Source organism: Passer montanus, unplaced genomic scaffold (genome assembly GCF_014805655.1).
Source record: "Passer montanus isolate IOZ18808 unplaced genomic scaffold, ASM1480565v1 scaffold244, whole genome shotgun sequence".
NCBI classification, from domain to species: Eukaryota; Metazoa; Chordata; class Aves; order Passeriformes; family Passeridae; genus Passer; species Passer montanus.
Genome location: NW_024367082.1, coordinates 56,794 through 74,103, shown reverse-complemented (window position 1 = coordinate 74,103; position 17,310 = coordinate 56,794). Strand labels below are relative to the sequence as shown.

General features: G+C 51.8%; 1 protein-coding gene across 1 annotated transcript in view; it reads right to left on the bottom strand.

The window, feature by feature from the left end:
- SCRIB (scribble planar cell polarity protein) overlaps positions 1 to 17,310 on the bottom strand; it is a 112,885-nt gene that overhangs the window by 62,862 nt on the left and 32,713 nt on the right. The window contains exons 11-16 of the mRNA XM_039711259.1: positions 15,278 to 15,444; positions 14,614 to 14,738; positions 12,071 to 12,196; positions 11,202 to 11,414; positions 10,356 to 10,673; positions 6,271 to 6,333 (exon numbers count right to left, since the gene is read on the bottom strand). Coding sequence (XP_039567193.1) covers positions 6,271 to 6,333; positions 10,356 to 10,673; positions 11,202 to 11,414; positions 12,071 to 12,196; positions 14,614 to 14,738; positions 15,278 to 15,444 — 1,012 coding nt within the window. The remainder of the gene's footprint in view (positions 1 to 6,270; positions 6,334 to 10,355; positions 10,674 to 11,201; positions 11,415 to 12,070; positions 12,197 to 14,613; positions 14,739 to 15,277; positions 15,445 to 17,310) is intronic.

Genomic DNA, 17,310 nt, shown 5'->3' with positions numbered 1-17,310 from the left:
GCCCCTTCCCCTCAAAACCCTGGGCTGCTTTATGGTTCCAGGATTAGTTATTTCATTATTATTTGTGTAGTTATTCATTTCATTAATGAACTACACAAAACGGGATTCCAGGATTAGTTATTTCATTAATGAACTACACAAAACGGGATTCCAGGATTAGTTATTTCATTAATGAACTACACAAAACGGGATTCCAGGATTAGCTATTTCATTAATGAACTGCACAGAGTGGGACTTAGGAAGCAGTTGGGAGCCAGCTTTGTCACAGGCACAGAGACAGAAAAAGAAGAGAATCCTGCAAGGGTCTGGCCTGGCCAAACTATGGGATGCAGCCAGACAGGGTCTCCCTGGAAATGAAAACACTCAAATGCTTAAAGAGAAGCAAAAAGCACTGTCCAAAGCTACCAATCCTCAAACCATTTCAGAAGCAGAAACAGGACAAAAACCTACACCCAGGTTCAGCTGGAACAGGTAACACTAGAACACAATCCATTTCATCTCCTCAGCAGCACAGAATTTTTATTCCTGTTCTTACTGACCCTTCTTGTGTGGTGAAATCATTGGAGCAGTCCTTTTTGTTCTCTATATTTTCCACTACAAAATTCCACTGGAGACTCTTCTCAGCCCAGCTGTTTCAGACTGTTCTAAAGATCCTTTTACCCTTCATTTAATACAGAATTACAAGACTATAAAGACTGGGGAGTTTACAACTCTCCTAAAACCTACTCCAATGCTGTGCTGCTAAGGACAGGCCTTGCAGGACAGCATTTATCCAAGGAACAGTGGAGTGAATACATGGAAAACTTCCACTAAACCTGGCATCACCTGCCTCAGAACAAACAGGCAGAGACGTCTCTAAGTGCATCTTGTTTGGAGGCCAAGCCTCCCCAAGTCCTGAAGGATACAGGAAGAAAAGCTAAAGGTACAATAAAAATAAGAACAAAGATAAATTCCCACCCAAGAGCAGGAACTGCCATACCTGAAATGTAAAAAGAAGTGTAGAATTTAGTGGACTAAGGTCTGGATACACTCTCTCATGTTGTCTGTAGTCACCAAACCTGAGCTCAGGTAGATCAGGTGAAAGAAAAGGCAGGGAATAAATGAAATCCCTCTTTCCAGAGAACACCAGAGAAATTCGGTTTCTCTAATCCAGCAAAAGGAAGGCTGGAAGAAGTCAGGACTCCATAGAATTACACCAAAGACAAGCAGGCAATGGGGCAGCCAGCAGGGAAGAGATTGCACAAGATAAAATACAATGAAAACAATGATCTAACAAATGACAGATTAAAAGTAAGTTTTTAAAAGTAAGTTCTAATCACTCCAGAAGCAGAAATATGGAGAAGTTTTGGGGTTCTCCCTGGAGGAGGGATCTGTGTATGTGCACACACTGTGCCAGGATGAAACAAACTGTAATTAATGAAAAGTTTGACTGACTTATTAACCAGAGCATAGTGTTGGGCTGCCAGTCCTGGTAGGAGATTTGACTTCAGCACTTCCTCCAAATAATCTGTTATCTTCCCTGCAAACTTAGCTTTGCTGCTCCTGAGTTGAGCACAGCCCTTTTTCAGCTAAACTCCATCTTCCAGCCTGTCCCAGTCTGGCCAGTGCCCAGGCTGGGGATTGTTTCCCTCTGCAGTGTCTTGGAACAGGCTGGGAGTTCCTGCTCTCCTCCAGTGACAGTCAGAGCACGCTGCAGCAAACAGGGACCAGCTTCAAGGCAGGTAAAGCTTCAGCCCTGTGATTTCTGTGGGGGTTATTGTAATGCCTGATTCTTGTACATAAATAACCCTGGCCCCAAGCAGCAAAGCTCCCTGTTACACACAGGGCACCTGCCTAGTGCAGAAGGGAGAACTGGATTTGCTGTAGCACTGTGTTTAAACATGCCATTTTCCCTCCATCAGTCCTCTTCTGCTGCTTTCTGCTCTCTCTGTGAAGGCCAACAAGATCATTGTGTGGCAGAGCAGAACCAAAATGATCCTGCCCCACTCCTGGAGCAGGCAAAGGGAACTGCAGGTGGGACTGCATTTGTGTGAGAATCATTCCACACTTGGCTCCTTGGTGCCCACAGAACTCTGGATCAGACAAAACTTGCAGATTTACAGGAAGAGATCACAAAGCCACCTCGAGGTCACAAAGCCACCTCAGGGTCACAAAGCCACCTCCAAATCAGAGGGCCATGGCCTGGACAGGAGGCAGAACATGGCCCAGAGAAGCTGTGGCTGCCCCATCCCTGGAAGTGTCTAAAGCCAGGCTGGACAGGACAGGGAACAACTTGGGACAGTGGAAGGTGCCCCTGCCCATGGCAGGGGGTGGCACTGGGTGACATTTGACAGGTGCCTTCTAATCCAAGCCACTCTATGATTCCATAAAAAACACTGAGGACCCTTCAACCCAGTAGGAAAAGGTCATAAAACACTTTGATGGCAATAAATTAAAAGCCAGAAAAATTAAAGGAGAAAATATGGCACTTTTTTTTTTTTGCTCAGTAGGAACTTTGATAATATTAAAAATTAAACAAGAGAAATGGGAGTCTTGTATCTTTTTTTTAACATCCAAAAGACTCCACTCTGCAATATTCCAGTCAAGCCAGGTGAGCAAACACAGGTGATGTCACCTCTCCTGCACTACACAAGAGGTTTATTGAGCTTTTTTGGGTTTAAAATTTATGGGTCACATTGTGGGAAAATCAAATTTGCTATGTAATAATTCCAAGTCTGACAATGCCCTGATGAAGCACACACTCACCCCATAAATGCAAAACCAGAGCAAGGGGAACAGCTCCACGTGTGCAGCAGCAAAGAGCAGCCCCAGGCAGAGAGCCAGGATGGCTCCCAGCACATCCCAGCGCTCCCCAGTCCCTGTGCTGGCCTTTCCACAGTGAGTCCTGAGCTCAGGATGGTTCCCAGCACATCCCAGCACTCCCCAGTCCCTGTGCTGGCTTTCCACAGCTGACTCCTGAGCTCAGGATGCTCCAGGAGGCTCAGGATGGCTCCCAGCAGATCCCAGCACTCCCCAGTCCCTGTGCTGGCTTTCCACAGCTGACTCCTGAGCTCAGGATGCTCCAGGAGGCTCAGGATGGCTCCCAGCAGATCCCAGCACTCCCCAGTCCCTGTGCTGGCTTTCCACAGCTGACTCCTGAGCTCAGGATGCTCCAGGAGGCTCAGGATGGCTCCCAGCAGATCCCAGCACTCCCCAGTCCCTGTGCTGGCTTTCCACAGTGAGTCCTGAGCTCAGGATGGCTCCCAGCAGATCCCAGTGCTCCCCAGTCCCTGTGCTGGCCTTTCCACAGTGAGTCCTGAGCTCAGGATGGCTCCCAGCACATCCCAGTGCCCCCCAGTCCCTGTGGAGCCTTTCCAAAACTGAACCCTTTGAGCACAGGATGCTCCAGGACCAGGATCAGGCTGTGCTGTCACATCTGCTGCTGGCAAATCCTAACTGGTGCCAGGCTTGAGGCAGGCATTCCAACACAAAAGGTGACAGTTTCCACAGGATCAGGCTCCTTCCCTGACTGCTGAACAACAGGATGTGACACCTGAGCAGCAGCAAGGAAGACATCCAGCACCTTTGGAAACCTTCTCTCCTTGCCAGGGAGTGGAATGGCAGCTCCTTCTGTCCCGGGGCAGAGCAAGAGACACAATCCTGTCCCTGTCCCCCAGCAGCAGAAGCTTTGGCAGCACAGAGCCCTGTGCAGCTCCTGGACCTGCAGAGGCTCTGCAGGACATGGGTTAGGGCTGGGCAGCCAAGGATGTGGATGGCACCAGCCTTTGCGTGAGCAGAGCAGCCCTGGGCACTGAAACACAGTTTGGGACCCTCCTTCCACTGCTCTTCAATCCTGGGACCCTCCTTCCACTGTTCTGCAACCTTGGGATCCCCCTTCCATTGCTCTGCCACCTTGGGACCCTCCTTCCACTGCTCTTCAATCCTGGGACCCTCCTTCCACTGTTCTGCAACCTTGGGACCCTTCTTCCACTGCTCTGCAACCTTGGGATCCCCCTTCCATTGCTCTGCCACCTTGGGACCCTCCTTCCACTGTTCTACAGCCTTGGGACCCTCCTTCCACTGCTCTGCAACCTTGGGACCCTCCTTCCACTGCTCTGCAACCTTGGGACCCTCCTTCCACCATTCTGCCACCTTGGGACCCTCCTTCCACCATTCTGCCACCTTGGGACCCTGCTTCCACTGTTCTACAGCCTTGGGACGCCCCTTCCACTGCTCTGCAACCTGCCCAGCAGCTTTCCAGGCCATTCCATCAGAACCACCTGAAACAAGAGCTCAGGTCTAACCTTGTGCCATCAAACAGGTGCTCAACACGCTGCTTTCCTCCTCTCAGAGCCTCTCTACACCCCAGCACAGCCCCTCTGCAAGGCACAGGGGGATGGAGACCAAACCCTGGGAAGAGCCAGCCCTGGAACCTGATATCCACCACTGGCTATCCCACACTTTAAGAAAGCTATTCTGCTGCAGCAGAGGGTATCCCACACTCTAACAAAGTTATTCTGCAGCAGCAGAGGGTATCCCACACTAACGAAGTTTTCTTCTGCTGCAGCAGAGCCCTGCTGGCACCAAGAGCAGCTCTGGGTGAGCCCCACACTGGGGGCTGGCACAAGCTGGGTGTCTCTCCAGTTCTGCTCCAAGATCAGTCTCCAGCTCACAGCCATGGTTTAGGGATAGGGAGCACAGTCAGGAATCAGCATTCCCTTCTCTCCCGGGGCTGTATTTCATTATATAAGGAATGTGACAGCAGTGTCATGAACGTCAAACCCTGCTGCTCAAGGGCACCAGGCTCTCTGCTGTGCTCAGCTCCATCATCCCATGGTTCTTCCCAAGGAATCATCCCTGGAGGCAGCAGGCAGATGCCATTTGGAGTGTTCAAGGACAGGACGGTCAGGCTTGGAGCAACCTGGTCCCGTGCAAGGTTCCTTCCTGAGCACTCCCCAGAGCTGCAGGACAACCAAGCATTCCCAATCAACTTCCCAAAGCTGCTCTGCTCTTGGGTGACAACGACCACCAGTCTGGGAGATCTCCAGCTCCTTGTGAGCTGCACAGCCACGTTCTCCTCACAGTAAGGGGACTGGGCTGAGGGGCCACCAGAGCCAGCCTGGGGCCTCACACCAGCCACATCCAGGAATCACTGAGGCTGGAAAAGACCTCCAGGATCAGAAGATTACACAGAAGAGAAATGCAAGAAATACTAATGTGGTTTTCAGGGACCTAGAGATGGAGAAAGATGGAGAAATCTTCAGGCTCCACTAACAGGGGACCACACCTGAGCCAGCTCATGCTCTGCCTGGGTGGAAAGGATTCATCACCTCACTCCTAGAAAGCATTACTCCAAAACCAATAAAAATCTCTGTTTCACACCTGAGGGAAGAGCAGAGCCAAGTTCTCAGAGACACCCCAGCCAGCACTCCCAGGCAGCACACGGCTCTGGTGGCCCTGCACTGCCTGTCCTAGAGGAGAAATCCCCATGCAAGCTGTCAGCAGGGATGCTGTTCCTGCCTCTCCTCAGGGGCAGCAGCACTCTGCTTCCAGCAGCTCCTGGGAAACCTGCTGCAGACAGGTTCTGTCCCCTGGGTCAGGCACTGGTCAGGCACTGAAAACTTGGAGACAAATGCAGGAAGCTGCTCAGAGCCAGAGGATGAGCAGGCAGGCAGCCACAGGATTTTAACCCTGAGCACACTCACCATCCCCATGCCAGGTCCCTCAGGTGCCACCTGCCCCTTCCTGACACCTCAAGGTGCTGCATGCTAAGCTTTGAAGGGATTCAGGGGAGGCTTCAGGAGATGCACAAATCACTGGATCCAGTTCTTTCCCCAGGCAGGGGCACAGTGCCCTGAGTGAGACCCCCCTCCTCTTACCAAAGGGTCAGACCCTCCTCCTATACCAAAGGGTCAGACCCTCTTCCTTTTATCAAAGGGTCCATACACAGCACTCAGCTGATTCTTGAGGTCTCTGCTCCTCCAGGGTTACCCACACATCCAGAAATATCCATTTGTTTAATTCCACTTCTCCATCAACACACAGCAAATAGGAACTGAACTTTGGTTTCTACTCCTGCTCTGCAGCAGCCACTCTCACCTCAAGGCCAGGAAAAGAGGAAAAGGGGAAAGCAAGGAGGAAACAATCATCGTGTTTGTGATCAGCCAGGTCCAGAAGCCACTTGACCCAGAGAGATCAGAGGTCCCCCTACAACAACGGGTGAGGCTGGGAAGCAAATCAAGCAGGCTGGATGATTTTTGGCAGAGAGAGAACAGTAGGAGTGGTACAGACCTCTTCCTCCTCAATGCGAGCAGGTTCAATCAGCAGATTATTGGCTTGATCAAACGACACCCCCTGTTAGGACAGGAACCAGCAAAGAGGCATGCGGATTAGTGGAGCATCAACCAAACCCACCACCACGACCACCACCACCACCCAACACACGCACGGCATGCCGGAGCCGGGCCGGCTTCCGGGGCACTGCTGAGCTCTGGAGCTCCTGGGCTCACTGCTGAGCTCTGGGCTCACTGCTGAGCTCTGGAGCTCTCAGAGGAGCTCTGGAGCTCCCAGAGGAGTCACTGCTGAGCTCCAGAGCTCCTGCAGGAATCACTGCTGAGCTCCAGAGCTCCTGGAGTCATTGCTGAGCTCCTGGAGTCACTGCTGAGTTCCAGAGCTCCTGCAGGAGTCATTGCTGAGCTCCTGGAGTCACTGCTGAGCTCCGGAGCTCCTGGAGTCACTGCTGAGCTCCTGGAGTCACTGCTGAGTTCCAGAGCTCCTGCAGGAGTCATTGCTGAGCTCCAGAGCAATGAGCTGCTGAGCACTGCTGAGCTCCAGAACTCCTGCAGGAGCCACTGCTGAGCTCCAGAGCTCCCAGAGGAGTCACTGCTGAGCTCCAGAGCTCCTGGAGTCACTGCTGACCTCTGGAGGCTCCAGAACTCCTGCAGGAGCCACTGCTGAGCTCCAGAGCTCCCAGAGGAGTCACTGCTGAGCTCTGGGCTCACTGCTGAGCTCCTGGAGCTCCCAGAGGAGCCACTGCTGAGCTCCAGAGTTCCTGGGATCACTGTTGAGCTCTGGAGCTCCCACAGAAGCCACTGCTGAGCTCCAGAGCTCTTGGGGTCTCTGCTGAGCTCCATCTCTCCCAGAGTCACTGCTGAGTTCCAGAGCTCCTGGAGTCACTGCTGAGCTCCACAGCTACGGAGCTGATCCAGCTCCCAGAGGAGTCACTGCTGAGCTCCAGAGCTCCTACAGGAATCACTGCTGAGCTCTGGAGCTCTGGGCTCACTGCTGAGGTCCAGAGCTCCTGCAGGAATCACTGCTGAGCTCTGGAGCTCTGGGCTCACTGCTGAGGTCCAGAGCTCCTGCAGGAATCACTGCTGAGCTCCATCTCTCCCAGGGTCACTGCTGAGCTCCAGAACTCCACAGCCAAGCCCACTCACAGCACAGCTCCAGGGCTGACCCTCAGCCCCAGAGCAGCCCCCAGTCCTGCTCAGCACCCCAGCAGGGCTGCTCATGGGCTGCAGAGTGCCAGGTGCCAGCACACTGCTGCCCCTAAGGCAGGCTCTGCTCACGCTGGCAGCCTGAGCCCCTGAGGGTCACCACTGGCTGACCTCAGCCCCTCCACACCAGGTCACTCTGGAAGGAGGAAGGGTTAAACACAGGAGGAAGCACCAAGGAGCCTGTGGTGCCACAAGCTGCTGCACAGGAACGAGCAGTGCCAAACACAACTGCAGCCCCAAACACAACTGAAAAAAAGCAAAAAAGCAGTCCCAAACACAACTGCAGCCCCCAAACACAACGCAAAAAAGCAGTCCCAAACACAACTGCTGTCCCAAACACAACTGCACTCCCAAACACAACTGAAAAATGGCAAAAAAGCAGTCCCAAAGACAGCTGCAGCCCCAAAGACAACTGTAGCCCCAAAGACAACTGAAAAACAGCAAAAAAGCAGTCCCAAACACAACTGCCATCCCAAACATAACTACAAAAAAGCAGTCCCAAACAAAACTGCCATCCCAAACACAACTACAAAAAAGCAAAAAAGCAGTCCCAAACACAACTGCAAAAAAGCAATCCCAAACGCAACTGCAGCCCCAAACACAACTGAAAAATGGCAAATAAGCAGTCCCAAACACAACTGCTGTCCCAAACACAACTGCACTCCCAAACACAACTGAAAAATGGCAAAAAAGCAGTCCCAAACACAACTGCACTCCCAAACACAACTGCTGTCCCAAACACGACTGCACTCCCAAACACAACTGCTGTCCCAAACACGACTGCACTCCCAAACACAACTGCTGTCCCAAACACGACTGCACTCCCAAACACAACTGCTGTCCCAAACACGACTGCACTCCCAAACACAACTGCTGTCCCAAACACGACTGCACTCCCAAACACAACTGCTGTCCCAAACACGACTGCACTCCCAAACACAACTGCTGTCCCAAACACGACTGCACTCCCAAACACAACTGCTGTCCCAAACACGACTGCACTCCCAAACACAACTGCACTCCCAATCACAACTGAAAAATGGTAAATAAGCAGTCCCAAACACAACTGCCATCCCAAACATAACTACAAAAAAGCAGTCCCAAACAAAACTGCCATCCCAAACACAACTACAAAAAAGCAATCCCAAACGCAACTGCAGCCCCAAACACAACTGACAAAAAGCAGTCCCAAACACAACTGCAGCCCCAAACACAACTGAAAAATGGCAAATAAGCAGTCCCAAACACAACTGCTGTCCCAAACACAACTGCACTCCCAAACCCAACTGAAAAATGGCAAAAAAGCAGCCCCAAAGACAGCTGCAGCCCCAAAGACAACTGAAAAACAGCAAAAAAGCAGTCCCAAACACAACTGCAAAAACGCAGTCCCAAACACAACTGCCATCCCACACACAACTGCAAAACAGCAAAAAAGCAGTCCCAAACATAACTGCACCAATCCTTTTCTCTGGTGAAAAAGCACACCCTGACAGGGATCCTGCTCTCAAGTACAGGGAACCTCAGTATTTCTTCTGAAAACCAACTGTCCTTGCAAAAAACCCCTCAGGTTCTAGGATCCAGCCTCCTGCACAGCCTGTCCTGCCTCCTCCTTCAGTGCACCTCCTGCCCAGGGACATGCTCCCTGCATCCATCCCCACTGCTGGCACACAGCTATAAATGCCTTCATGGGGCAGGCATCCAACCCAGCCCCAGAGACAGAGCTGAGCCCCAGGCAGAGGCTGAGCTGGCAGCCAGGGTAATTCTGACAGGCTGCCCACCCCGGAGCAGGCATCTGCAGTGGGTCAGTGCCTCCTCAGCTCCGTGCCCAGCTAAAATAACCTTTTCAGGTGAGGGCATTCCCAAGGATGAAGGGGACTTGGGACAGCTTCAAACATTCCTTCTGAGGAACTTCACCAGCAGTGGGAAAACCGGCCTCACCCCCAGGGAGCACAAGAGGAGCTGCACTGGCTCAAACAGAGCGAGGCAAGCACCCACTGAGGGAAAGGACCTTTCCCTGGGCAAGCCGAGCTCCAGCAGGGATGGGAATGACCCCAGCACCTTGGAGCACGTGCAGTTACAGCAGAAGCAGGTTTTACTGCAGCACTCTCCAGGGACCCACATCTCACCCCTGAGATTTGCTGATGTCAGACTGTGATGGAGACTCAGCCACGTCCTGAGCTCTGCCCACCAAATACAACTCAAAATCCTCAAATCCTTGGGTGAGAGCTGGGCTGATCTCATGAGGAGTCCCTCATTCATGCATTCCCACTCCACTGAGAGGAACCTCCTCAGGCAGGAACCTCTGTGTGTCCTCAGCCAAAAGTGGTGGTTCAGCTGAAGAGAGGACCTCCATCTCTCAAGCCCCAGTATAACCAGTAACGTCAAAACCTCAGAGCACAGGCTGCCCTAAATCCCAAAGCAGCCTCCATAGGCTGTGTCTAGGTGGAAGCACAGGGAAGGGCACACTCCTGGCTGCACTGACATGCTCCAGGAAGCACTGTGCCAACAAGAGTCAGCCCAAGTGCCAGTCTAAGATTGAATCCACACAGGGACAAAGCTCATCCTCCTGTGAACCAGCAGCAACAACCAGCAGTGGGGAGGAGGCTGGAAGGAACAGAACCCACCAGTGATGAGACAGAACTGTCCCAGCAGCACGGGGAATGGGGCTGGTGCAAGGACCTGGATGCAGTGAAGGTGTCAGGCACAGCCACACAGCACAGCTCTTGGACAGCCCCACAAGCCCCAGTGACCTCCAGCTCTGCCCCCCTCAGCACCTCCTGCCAGTGCTTTCCTCAGCACCACATCAACCTGGCTGCTGGCGCACAGGAGCAGAGGGCAGGTCTGCACCCCTCTGAGCTCCCCCTCCCCACAAGACCTTACCTTCACGGAGGGCTGAGCAGACAGAGCTCCATTCTTTCTGTCATCCTCATCCCACGCTTCCTCCTGATCCCTGGGCTCTGTGTTATTATTGCAGCCTCCCAACTCCTCTTCCTCTTTGGGGACCCCATCACTGTTCAGCCCCTGCAGAAGTGCCACCACAGCCTCTGGCTTGGGCAGTTTGGTGATCTTGAAGTGTTTCTTATAATGGGGCGTGTCCTTGCGGATAAGCCTCTGCTTCTCCACTGGAAACGGCCGCTCTTCGTCCTCATCCTCATCCTCACTGCGGATCAGCGTGTCCTCAGCAAAGTGCACAGTGGGCTGTGACAGCAAAGCCAGACATGCTGTGAGCCTCAGGGAACAGAGGGGTGACAGCACAGAACCCGCTGTCCCTGTGACCCCTGTCCCACACAGGCAGAGCCAGTGTCACTGCTGGTGTGCCCAGCACAATGCAGGAAGGTATTCCCATTCCTCATCCCTGCCTTTTCCCATAACCTCGCTGCCCCAGACCAGTGTCACTGCTGGTGTGCCCAGGACAATGCAGGAAGGTATTCCCATTCCTCATCCCTGCCTTTTCCCATAACCACACCTTCCACAGGCACATTTCTGTCAGCTCCAGGGATGGAGGGCATTCAAATCCCTCACAGTCCCCCCAGCTTTCCCACAGCCTGCCAGGCTCCCATACTATCCACCTCAGGCTCCCACAAGCTGCCTCAGCCTCTGCTTGCACTGCCTTCAACTGCCCAAATCCCACATCCATTTACCTGTACCTCTATTTCCCCCTTCCTCTGAAACTTCCAGCTCCTTTCCCTTTGCCTTATGACCCTGCTGCAGTTCCCAGGTTCCTACCTCATTGTACTCCACTTCCACATCTTCCTCCTCCTGGTCAGCAGCTTCCTTGTGCTCCTGCTCGGCCCTGGGCTTGCCGTCCCTGTGCAGCTCGGGCAGCTGCCCGTTGGGCCAGCCCCGCTCCCTCTCCTCTGCCCTGCAGTCCACGGAGGCCGTGCTGGTGGACAGGTGCGAGTCCTCGCTGCGGTTCGACGTGGCACTCAGCCTCTTCTCCTGAGGAGATGGGTGTGGTGCTCAGGGTGGAACCCAGAGCAGCCAGCCACGCAGTGTGACTGGTGAGAGGTGGGAATGCAGCACCAACAGAACCAGCTTTTCCTCGGGGTGCCCACAGCTTTCCCTCCTGAGCTCCCTCTGTGTGACTGGGTGCACCCTGCTCCACCTCCTGTGTAGGGATTTACTCCCAGCTCCCACCAGGGCAGCAAGGTGCCTCCTGCAAGTACTCCATTCCCACCATTCTAATTTATTCGGAATATCAGAGCCTTCTCTTCCTCTCCCTGTGCTATATAATTGGTACCAACACACACAATTCCCCTTCCACTGTTCTCTGGCTCCTGGTTCTATCTCCTGTGCTATAAAATTGGTACCAACACACACAATTCCCCTTCCACTGTTCTATCTCCTGCTCTATTTCACAGGCTCCCCATGACATCTCAAGGCGGACTCCCAACCTTCCCAGGCAATCCATTCCCAATCTTTCCCAAAAGTCAGTCCTTTCCACCTCATTTCCTAGATATGCTACATGTTCCCAGTGGAAGAGGTCTTTGCCATGGCATGGAGATGGAACTTGATGGTAAGATTCCTCGCAGCCCAAACCATTCCATGACCCCAGGTTCTCTGTGGTTATCCATTCCCCAGGGACCAGCACTCACCTCCGAGTTGGGAGAGCTGGGGTTGGCATCAGCCTTGGCAGCGTTCACCTCGCTGCGCCGCACCTCGATCACCTTCTTCATCACCTTCAGCTCGCTGGGGTGAGGGGTGGCTCTGCGCTGCAGGCCCTGCCAAAGAGAAACCCTCAGGAAGGGGATTCCAGCCTGGCAGCACTGCCAGCTGTCTGGGCGGTAAGGTATGTGTGCATTCTACCACCAGCTGTTAGAGGTGGGGCAGTTATCTCCTGTTCACTGAGCAGCTTTCTTCATCTCCTCCACACTCGATCCTCCCTCCAGGAGATAGCTTCTGTTCATGGGCCATTAATTATTAATTATCTTCTGTTAATGGGCCAGTGAGTGTGCCTGCATGGCTGATAAAATTCCATCATCCCACTGGAAGATGCTGCACCTGGGGAAAGGAGCTAAGCATTCCTACCTGGATAGAATCTGACCCTGGGAACACCACAGCAGCCTTTGCACACTGCATTCCCAGAGGAGCAGCTTTCTCCTGCCCTGCATTCCCAGAGGAAGAGCAGGCCCATCCCCAGCAGCCCTGGAGCTTCAGAGGAAAACTCTCCCCTTGTGCAGGATCCCTGCTCCAGCAGAACCACAGCTGGCACTGCAGGAGGGCTGAGCCACCAGGGAATGGGACTGCTGCCACCATGGGATGGGACTGTGCCACCATCCTGGCCCACAGGGGGTCAGCTCCTATTCTGACTATGTCCGTGTTTTGCTTTTTGTTTTTTTTTTGTACTACTGCATTTGCATCTTTAATTTTCCTAGTAAAGAACTGTTATTTCTGCTCCCATATCTTTGCCTGAGAGTCTCCTAATTTCAAAATTATAATAACTCGGAGGGAGGGGGTTTACATTTTCCATTTCAGGAGAGTCTCCTGCCTTCCTCAGCAGACACCTGTCTTTGCTAACCCAGACACCCAGGCCATGACCCTCTGCAGGTGACTAACACCTTTATCAGAGCCAGAGCCCCAAGGGGACACCACCAACACCTCCTGCTGCAGGACCTGCAGCTGGGATGGGGAAAGAACAGAGGCAGGGAGCCCTGACAGCTCTCTCTATCCTGCTCCCCAGCTGACAGGGGCTTTGGGAAGAATGATGGAGCTGGGAAGTTTAAAGTGGTGTTTCAGGCTTAGTAAACTAAAAACTAGTGACACAGAAACTCCTCCAGAACACAGGTGAGGAATCTTGGAATGTCTTCCTAACTCCTCCAGACTCAACAGGTCTGCCAAGCCCAAGTGCAGCAGAATTGGTGCTGCTTAGTGAGTTCCATCCCAGGTAGAGAGCCAAGAAAACCAGCATTCTAAAACTAGTCACCATGTTGAGAACAATTCCAAAAAACCCCAAAGCTCCCAATGCCAGCAGCACACACGTACTGCCAGGACAGCTGCCAACACCATTCACTAAAGGATTCAGATCTCAAGGATGGCTTTCCATAAACTAAAAAGGAATAAAGTCCTGCAGGAGACTAAAACCCTCAGAGCACTTGCTGAGAACTTCTGTCCTGGCCTTTGCATCTGCCCTGGAAGCAAAACTACCTCTTGCAGGTTTTGAGGCTGCCTACAGTGTTTAGTACTTTACTAACAGAACACTCCACAGCATGGGCTGCTGGAACCCTGGCTGCTGAGAATTTCAGACTTTCTGTGCTGAAAGGCACTGACCCTCAAGAGAACACTCCATTGACCTGAGGCCGTGGAGAAGGCTTCCAAAATGGAGTGACAGAACTGAGATTGTGGGTGTGTAATTTGAATAGAAGTGTGCAATATCACAAAATGGAAAACTTACACTTTAAGGGTTTAGAATAGGGTAACATATACAGAACAAGGTAGGGGTTTCAGGGCAGAGGCGGGTCCTTCTTCACGGGTTTGGGTGGTTTTGTGTAACTGGATAAAAAAGTCCACACTGTGGGCTATGGATGGTTTGTTATTGGGTTAAAAGTAAAAATAATTTAGGTGTTATTTCTTAATTGGACAGTTTATCCTTAAAAGGCCTTGTAAAGAGAGAGATAGGGCTCCATCTTTTAGTTTGTTAGAGTGAAATGCTGTAGAGCTCAGGGTTTGTGAGACTGTAACATGGATAAGAACTAATAAACATCTGAGTCCCAACACGAAATCCTGTCTCACACATTTAATCCTGACCCTGGCAAAAACAAGATAAGACTTGACAATGGGCTGCACTGCCTGCATGCTTGGAGGGATGGGGATGGCCTGGGTTTGGCTGGGCAGCCTTTCCCATGGTGGGGATGAGACAAAACCCTATCCTGACAGTGCTCTGCTGGGATCTCTGACATTTTGAGTGCTCCATTCCCACAGAAGAGCCTCAAAATATGACTCTGCACCACGGCTCCAGGGGAATTCATTCCCTTCCACTCCTGCTTGGGTCCTTAGAGCACCAAACACCCTTCAGACTGTGGAAGTCTTTCCCAAGCCTACAACAGTGTAAAACATGGACACCACAGTGGCCCCATCTTTGGAAACTCAGCTTGTCCCTGTGCTTCCACAGGGAGCCAACAAGCCTCCAGGAGTTCCTTACCCGTCTCTCAGCTCCAGACTCCTCATCCTCATCCCCTTTGGGTTCATCCAGGAACTGGATCACACTGACTCTGTTTAAGTTGCTGTCTGTCCAGCTCTCATCCATGCTGTTCTGCAGCAGATTCTCTGGGGAGGAACAGAACACAGTGAGAGCTCCTTTTGGGAAGAGCAGGGCTGGAGATGTGGATGGAAGTCAGCTCTTATCCCATTAGGGCGCTTCTCTTGGATCTGCCCATGGCATCAGAGGCCTTGAGAACAAAGGCTGTGGCCTCAGCATCCTGTCACCTTCTGTACATCTCCCACCAGACCTACAGCAGCCTCCACAGCAGTGTCTGGTGCTTCAGCTCTAGCATTCCTTACCCAAGGAGTGCAGGAAAAGGCAGAATTCAGGCAGGAATACCATGCTGACAGGACAATGAAAATTAACTGCTTGGTCAGCAGATCCAAGCAGAACACTCAAAGATGAGGCTGCAGGGCCTTGTCACCTGGCAGAAAGCAATCCCTCAGTTTTAACAATCACTGCCTGGGAAAGGTGCCCCAGATCCATCCATACAAGAGCCTGGATCTGCCACAGGAATCACAGCAAGGGACAGCCCAACCCAGCAGAGAGGTTCCAGGCCTCAGCACAAGGCTCTGCAGGCAGTGCTTGTGCTGCAGATTCTTACCCAGGCTGGGAGAGGGCTGCTGGGGCAGCAGGTAGCAAGTGAGAACCTTTTCTCCTGTCTTCTCATCATCCTCGGTCTGGAATTTCAGCATGGGCTGGGACTGGTTTTCTGCCAGCCACAGGGCTTTCAGATTAAGATTTGTCAAAGCAAAGGGCAAGTTCTGCAGCCTGCAAAAGAGAAGAGCAACTGCTTGTTAAACTTACCTGGCCAGGAAGGAGCTTCACCTCAGCTCCAGACTGCCCCACCTGAACAGAGAGGGACAGAGCCAAGCTGCTGTGGATCCCCCAGTCCTGCTCCCACTGGAACAGCTGGTTTTGTACCTGGCTGTGGACTGAGCTCCAGTAATCCATCCTCACCAGCCTTCAGCAGAGGTCAACTCCCTCCAACAGTGTGGAGGGATTTACAAACAGAAGAACAATGCCCTCATAGAGGAGTGTACAGAATGCTCCCTACACAACCTCTGGTCAGCATCCAGCTGCCCTCAAAAACACCAAGCCCATAAACAGAACCAACTAGTCCCAAACCCACCAAGCCCACAAACAGAACCAGCTGCTCCCAAAATGAGCAACCCCACAAACAAAACTAACTGCTCCCAAACCACCAACCCCACAAACAGAACCAACTACTCCCAAACCCACCAAGCCCACAAACAGAACCAGCTGCTCCCAAAATGAGCAACCCCACAAACAAAACTGCTCCCAAAAACACCAATCCCACAAACAGAACCAGCTGCTCCCAAACCCACCAAGCCCACAAACAGAACCACAGGACCTCAGAACAGCTCCAGGCACCCACCCACCATGGACTTTGGCACCGACCAGCTGAGCACTGATGACACAAACCCACAAAATCTGCAGGGAGGAAGGAAGCCAGGAGCCAGGGACCTCCCCTGGTCTCTGTTTCACAGGACACAATGCCCTCACACTTGTGCCTCTCCTCCACCCTGTGTTTAGGTGACTCAGAGCAAGGGTTCACAGGCAAAGCTCAAGCCCTCAGCAACCAGCCTGGGTTCTTCCACCTGGAATTCTCCACATTTGCTGGATTTCTCCAAAACTAAATCTGCCAGAAACTAGGAGCCTGCAGTCCTCAGAGACAAACCCACCAAGCCCACAAACAGAACCACAGGACCTCAGAACAGCTCCAGGCACCCACCCACCACTGACTTTGGCACCGACCAGCTGAGCACTAATGACACAAACCCACAAAATCTGCAGGGAGGAAGGAAGCCAGGAGCCAGGGACCTCCCCTGGTCTCTGTTTCACAGGACACAATGCCCTCACACTTGTGCCTCTCCTCCACCCTGTGTTTAGGTGACACAGAGCAGGGGTTCACAGGCAAAACTCAAGCTCTCAGTAACCAGCCTGGGCTCTTCCACACCTGGAATTCTCCAAATTTGCTGGATTTCTCCAAATTTGCTGGATTTCTCCAAAACTAAAGCTGCCAGAAACTAGGAGCCTGCAAGTCCTCAGAGCCCCAAAAGCCACCTTTCATCTGATACCCAGACCCTGGGGAAAAGACTTCTTTTTCCCCTGGAAAATGGCCTCAGTTTGCAGCCACTAACCCTGGCTGAATGTGGCCTGCCAAGCCAGAAATTTGCAAATTTTTCTGGATTTCTATCCACACCATGGATCCCAGAATCCACACAGTTCCAGCTCCTCCCTCAGCAGCTGTCAGTCCTAGATACTAAGAGTTTCAAACTTTCTACTCTTAACAAACTAACTCCCAAGAGAACACTATATTTGACCTGAGGCCATAGAAAAGACTTCCAAAACTAACTGATAACACTGAGATTACAAGTATATAGTTGATTGAAAGTATATAATACCACAAAGTAGAAAATGTAGAATTTTAAAATTTCGTAACTTAGTTTTATTTACAATTATTATATAATATTTATAATTTATATAATTTTAATAAACATATAAAATTAATATAATTTATTAATTAAATATTAAAAACAAATATATTAGTTTTATTATAAGTATTTAAAATATAGTTTTAGAATAGTACTATATATAAAGCTAAAATAGAAG